Genomic DNA, 6880 nt, shown 5'->3' on the forward strand with positions numbered 1-6880 from the left:
CTTCTTTTTAGATGATTTTCAATTCACACAAGAAAATTTTGAACCATTTCCATTTGTCTCAAAGTCATGTGATTCACAAAGAATATGATTTTGATGTGGAATGTCTTTATTATTATTATTTTTTTTTTTTGAATCACATGTGGTTCAACATCCTCAACTAACACATCATGATCAGTTTAATAAAAAATCAAATTGCTATGAATTTGAGATTTTGGAGTTGATTTAGTATCATCAAATTTTAATGGATCTCTAAATATTTTAAAGTTGGATATCATTATATTTATATATATTCAAAGGTTAATTTATAGCATACTAATAAGATATTTAACGAATATTCTTTCATCCAGAATATTTATATAACTTATTTATTAGGATTTCCAAATATAACATAAGTGATTGACTTGATAAACTAAGAAACTGCTCACATGACATCTACATGGCATCCTATGCTAAGGCCATAGAATGACATCATGTGAAAAATCATCTTGCTTTAATTATATAGTTAGATTAGATTCATACAATTAGATCCACAGTATTTGTAACGATTGAGTAAATAATGTATTTATCTTATAATTAAATAAGATAATCATATACTTAATGTTTATCGTGTTTTCTCCCCGTATATAAAGGTGGACAAGGCGCAATCCGCTAGGACCCTCCCAACACCCAATCATCGGTGTACAAATCATCTATTCAAATTGAACCCATCAAAACCCGCATCCCACGGTGGTGAACAGCCTGATATTCAAATCGGGTCGGTGTCCCGAGATAACCGAAGCTCTGACTCGTTTTCCGTCTAAAACACACACACAAGCAAGATTTCCTGCTTCGTTGACTCCAGCCCATCAAACCTACCAGCGAAGGTGGCGGCAATGTTCTTGTGGTCACACTAATACCCGGAAGGGGTACCGTAGTGGTGTCCCGCCCCCCTTAACTAAAACAGGCTGAATACTTATACATCACTTCACATCGACTACTTACCACAAGGACATTTGGTTATAGAATATAATGTTAAAACGGATTGAAAAAAAAAAGACTAAAAACTAAAAATACTTTATCCAACAAGGTTCACTGTAGATATTAGAATACAGAATCAGTGAAGGAGGAGCCTCCATCTCCATAATATCCTTCACAAGACCAACTACCCAACTGTAAATACTAAATAAAAATCCTTATTTTTTTTTCTAAACAATGTTTTTATAAGTATCGTGTTCACAGATCGAAACTTGTGTTTTATTTTTCAAAATGCTCTCTTTGTGTGCAAGTAATAACATAAAGATACGAACAAAATCGGTTATCGGTTTTAGATGAAATCAGGCTGTCCGGTTGAAGTCAAACAACGATGCCACATCCGGCTGTTCGGGTCAACCGTCCTCGGATACGAAATAACTTCAGGAATAGGAAGATAAACGTAGTGTGTGTTGCATATGCCGACCGTGATCCCGCTATATCCACCAAACGCGCCATGGACCGCGTTTTGACCCAGCACGGTGCATAAGATTCCATCCGATGCGTTTGCTCGACACGCACGGATCATGTATGTAGGATCAATGTATTTCACATCAGCGGGATCACCAATCTCCTTAAAATATTTTTTAATCTGAAACATGTTTCATTTAGTATAATAATTACAGAATAATAATTAGGGGCCATTTCATATACCCCCTAAAAACTTGGAATATATAATATATACCCATGCAAACTAAAAATATTACATACGCCCTTACAATTGTAGTTATATATCAATATACCCAATTTTAGCGAATAACAGTTTTACCCTTATTTTTCTACACTATTAAAATTTAATATATTCCGTTTTTGAATAGTAATTTTCTCATTATAGTAGATTGCTTTTTGTTTAATTATCATGCTTTTATACCTGGTGTATAATGCGATTATACAAGGTTCAATTATCTGATTCGAACATACAGATTCGATATTTCGATTATCTACTGTCGAGAGAACAAATAAATAGAGACACAGTTCGGTTCACTTGCTTATCATCGATGTCAATCAAAATCCAAATAGAAAATAGGGTTTAAAAAAATATAATGGAAAGGGGTAGAATGGTTATTAAGTAAAAATTCATTTAAGCTGGGTAAATATGATATTTTTATTTTTGGTTGGGTATATATGAAATTTTTCATGTCTGTAAGCGTATATATGAAACTAATCCTAATTATTATAAATCAGATATGTTAATATTCAGAGAATTTATGATTGACTAACCTCTTGTTGAATATGAACACCAATATCTCCGTATACCACGTTCCCAGATGCGTCCTTCGCATTTGTTTTCTCCACGAAATTCTTTTAACAGACAAGGAAAACTAACGTCACCTATTATTAATATGCACGTGATTTATAAATTAATAAAGACTACAAAATAAAAACTAACCTGACCAGCTCCTTCTGCTACACAGATGACAGCTGATCCCTTTGTCTCAAGCAGATACTTGAGATGTTTTAGAACACCGTGGGGCCCGTGCAACTCAAACGGTACCTTCAATATCATGAAAACGATCGTGTCAAAAACGAAACGATAATGATGATGATGAATTGATGATGTCATGATGACACATGCATCATCAAAAACATACCTCGGGAATCAAACATATATCAATCTGTCCACTAGCGAGTGCTGCTTGCATAGCTATAAAACCACTACTACGCCCCATCAGTTTTACAACTCCAACGCCACGATAAGCACTATGCGCCTGACAAAAACAAACCAATCATATATCTTTATATAGATAAGAAATTATTTTGAATAACAGAGGATAATGAAAAGTACTTACTTCAATGTATGCAGAATTTATGGCTCGTTGTGCTTCCTCAACAGCGGTATCAAAACCAAATGTTTTATCCATCAGCAGAATATCATTATCTATAGTTTTGGGAACACCAACCACAGCAACCTTTAACCCTCGTTTTCGGCACTAACCACAATTAAAAAAAAAATAAAAGATTGGCATATGTTTTAGAAATGAGTTAGCGTTGAGAGAGAATAAGAATTGATGATTTTCCAAGTGCATACAACTGATTAAGATTAGTACTTCCTGGAATGAAGATTGATGATAAATTATCAGTTATTTTTAAGCAAATTGGAATTTAATAATCCCAACTTAATGCAGTTGGCCGATAATAATCTCAACTTTGAAAATAGCTGTTCACTGGTCCCAACTTTCAAACTATTTGTCTTCATTGGACCTCCGTTAAGAAAAACTTAACGACGCTAAGTTTTTTCAAATTTCAAAATGATATTTTAGGGCTTTTGATCGGAATGAGAATGCTAGTCGATTGATGTAAAACTAACCTCCAAACGGTGGTCCAAACGACTGAAGGATGCTTCAATTCTGGTTGTTTAAACTTTTAATTAACAAAAATCAAGTTGTTTGAAACTCCCTTTCAAGTTAAGTTTTACATCAATCGATTCGTATTCTCATTCCGATCAAAAGCCCTAAAACATGAATTTGAAGTTTGGAAAAAACTTAATGTCATTAAATTTCTTTTAACAAAGGTCCAATGAAGACAAATAGTGTGAAAGTTGGGACCAGTGACAGCTAATTTCAATGTTGAGATTATTAAAATCCAATTTTTTATTTTTTTTAATACAATTAATGATGTCGCTTTCACAAAGTATGTTGGTACGTTAGACGTCCCTACCATGTAACGTTGACTGATGTCACTACCATTTTCTCTCTCTGTGTATATTATGCACTTCAACGCTCATTATCTATAACTAGTCTAAGCATAAGTGTGTGTAAATGAGAGAGAGAACAGAGTTACTCGGTTGAGGGGGTCATTTTAATTTGAATTCAGCAAGTTGAATACAATCAATATCATTCTAAGTTGAATTCTATCATGTTTGTGATTATTATTGCTAATTCCGCTGCAAATTTGTGTTGAATTAATTCTTCAATCACTTGCGATTCACAAACATATACCAGATCCCAACAGTTATTGGTAGAACAAAGGACAAAATATATGGAGCAACATTACAACCTCATTATGTATTGCATTGGCACCAGCATGTGTTCCATTTCCGCCCAGCACAAAAAGCATGGTGATTCCTCTTTCCTGCAACATAGTGTGTATGGGTAAAAAAGTAATAATAACCGACTGCTAAAATAAAATAAAACAGGTGAGGGTAAGTACATACCTGCATGCTGTCAACAATTTCAGTCACATTCGGTCCGCCACGTGAAACTCCTAACAAGCTTCCACCAGAAAGATGAACATTTTGAACCACCTTCCTGGTCAACTAATGACCAAGGTAAGAGTCAAATTACCATAGCACCCTTGACTTTTTGCTGAAATGTGAGAAATATATAAAAGGAAACTCACTGTTATTTCAGCTAATTCTTTGCCGAACCCTCGGTATCCAAACGGAATCCCCACAATTTTTTTCACACCATAAATCTCAAGTGTTATGACAATCTATACCCACTCCAAATATAAGAAAAGTAGTTAAGTTAGTAAAATCCATAATCAAAAATGGTATTTTTTGATTAAATTACAGTAAACGAAATTAAGACACCACCTGTCGAATGACATCATTAAGGCCAGGACAAAGTCCGCCACAAGTTACAATTGCAGCGTTCACATCTTCTGGTTTAAAGAATATTTTTTCACGGGGACCAGCACGGTGAATCCTAAAAGAAATTCACACAGACCATTTGGTTAGTAATTTCAAATAGTTGACATATGAGCATCATATATGACAACTCAACTTTTAGTTTACTATTTTTAGTTTACTATTTTCAAATAGTTGACATGTGAGTGCCTTTTCAACTAACCATTTAGCCTGAAACTTGAGACATTTAGTGCTTACCATTGTTCCACCCACGTACAATCAGGATCGATACACTCAGCACCAGCCGATCTAGGTGAGGAAAACCGAATAACCTGTAATATGCATACAAAATAATTACAGGAATTAATGAATATTTATATTTTAATAGTGCGCAACCTTACTATCGTATGAGTAGTTACGTAACTTGGAAGTATAATAAGAGATTATTATACTAGAAACTGGAACCTATTAATAATTCAAGTTTTTCTTCTCTTTAGCATGACCATTTTGGTTGAATCTTCAGTCGTAACACTATTATGTATATCATAGTGAATTTAGTATCCTTAATCAAGTAGATAAAAACAAAACTGGAAAATATAATTGAAGGTCTAACTGATAAAAATCTAGTCAAGTAGCAACATTAAAGTTACAGCGATGCAGCATTAATAATTAATGTTAGAAGTTTCATGTACAACAACACATGATGAAGTCAAGCATAATCAATGATCATATACTGCAAATACATATACATAAAAAAAATAATAAAGCAGAAAACATTTTAAGAACTATGTCGTGTCTCTAATACCATCTATAACAAAAAAAAAACAGCATATCAAATGGCATCATCTACTAGAAATGCATCATCACTCATGACAACCCAAATGCATCTAATGTAACATATTTTCTTTCTAAGCACTCAAGATAACACTAAGACGTCTGCACAGCAAGTAAAGCAGTTCCAAAAATATTCAAATTTTTAACATGCATACAGCCAAACACCTGTGGATGTAGAGACTTACTAGTTATCAAATAAAATAACCATCAAACTGACAGTGTTGTAGGTGATCGATAATGATTATAAAATCACATACAAAACAGTCAATCAATAAAGAAAGTTGCAGCTGATAATGATATACCTTAAGTAGCACTCTATCATCATTATTAATGTATCCATGCCACTCCTCATCAGACGGATACCCTTGTGCAAAATCCTCACTCACGGGAGTCCTGTAGCCCAAAAGACCAAAATTCAAATCAATGCCATCTAAACACCAAGATTACAAGATTAAGTAAAACGACGTATGTGTTGAATTAGAAAATAACAGAAGTACCTCATTCGGAGACAGAAAGTGGACGGGTAGGATTCAGCGTCGGGGAAGAAATCAGTGACATGAGGAATATTAAACCGCTTCTCGAAGTCTTGCTTATATCTCGTCTTCCACTCGGGATCGCTAAAATCAATGGCCGACATTGGATTCTTGTCAGCAGATGCAGATGCTGATGCTGATACACAACGGTTTCCCTTGAAAACTACTGGAAAACGTTTCCGGAATGGAATTCTGTCGGACGGAAGCAGCAGCCGGTTGGAGGTCATCGCCGGTGACAGCGATCCCATTGTTATTTTGTTGCAGAGAGAGAGAGTGGGGAAAATGACTTTCTGGGCGAAGGAGTCAAAGGGGTACTATGTAGTTAGTTTTCTTTAGTCTTAGTTTTAACGGACTTCTAAGGGCCGCTTTCTTGTTTCTTTATAGGTATATACAATACATTCATACACCTTGTTTTTTTTTTGTGATGAGGTAATTTTGCCTCAACATATAAAATATCAAAATATCCCAATATATTATTGCAATTTCGTCCATGACTTTATAGCCTAGTGGTATTTTGGTGGTGGGATAAGGCTTAGGGACTATAAGGTCTTGGGTTCGAATCTCACAAGGGGGTTTTTCCAAGATTTATTGGGTTTCCTCCTGAATTGGTGGTTAGGCATTATTGCCTAGTGGAGATGGATATAATCGCGTGGTTCTGCTGGTGACACGATGATACTCCAGTGGTTTGTGAGTGATCCTAATTTGCCGTTAAAAAAAAATTGCAATTTCATATATCTAGTTTTTCTCTCTCTCTCTTTTTTTAAAACCAACAAAATATCATTAAGAAATATTAGCTTGAAGCTAGCCAAACAAATACATTATTAGATACAAGATTTACTATCTTCCTCCACCAAATACAATTATCCATTTTAAAAACTAAAATTCTTCCAATCCTCCCAAGTAACAAAAGTGATTTTCGCTATATTACGTACAATTA

The 6880-nt window shown here is 34.5% G+C and overlaps 1 protein-coding gene across 1 annotated transcript; it reads right to left on the reverse strand.

Moving 5' to 3' along the window:
- Positions 1–799: 799 nt before the first annotated feature.
- Positions 800–6255, reverse strand: LOC143583952 (ATP-dependent 6-phosphofructokinase 5, chloroplastic-like). Its single transcript, XM_077066120.1, has 12 exons — positions 5908–6255; positions 5713–5803; positions 4835–4908; positions 4544–4655; positions 4348–4440; positions 4163–4264; positions 4006–4080; positions 2799–2939; positions 2601–2717; positions 2399–2503; positions 2230–2310; positions 800–1600 (listed from the first exon to the last, which is right to left on the reverse strand). The coding sequence occupies exons 1-12, from the start codon at positions 6189–6191 to the stop codon at positions 1304–1306; spliced, it is 1572 nt and encodes a 523-aa protein (XP_076922235.1). The 5' UTR covers positions 6192–6255; the 3' UTR covers positions 800–1303.
- Positions 6256–6880: the final 625 nt, after the last annotated feature.

Source organism: Bidens hawaiensis, unplaced genomic scaffold, assembly GCF_021521415.1.
Source record: "Bidens hawaiensis isolate Kalapana, Puna unplaced genomic scaffold, B.hawaiensis_p1.1 tig00032745_1, whole genome shotgun sequence".
NCBI classification, from domain to species: Eukaryota; Viridiplantae; Streptophyta; class Magnoliopsida; order Asterales; family Asteraceae; genus Bidens; species Bidens hawaiensis.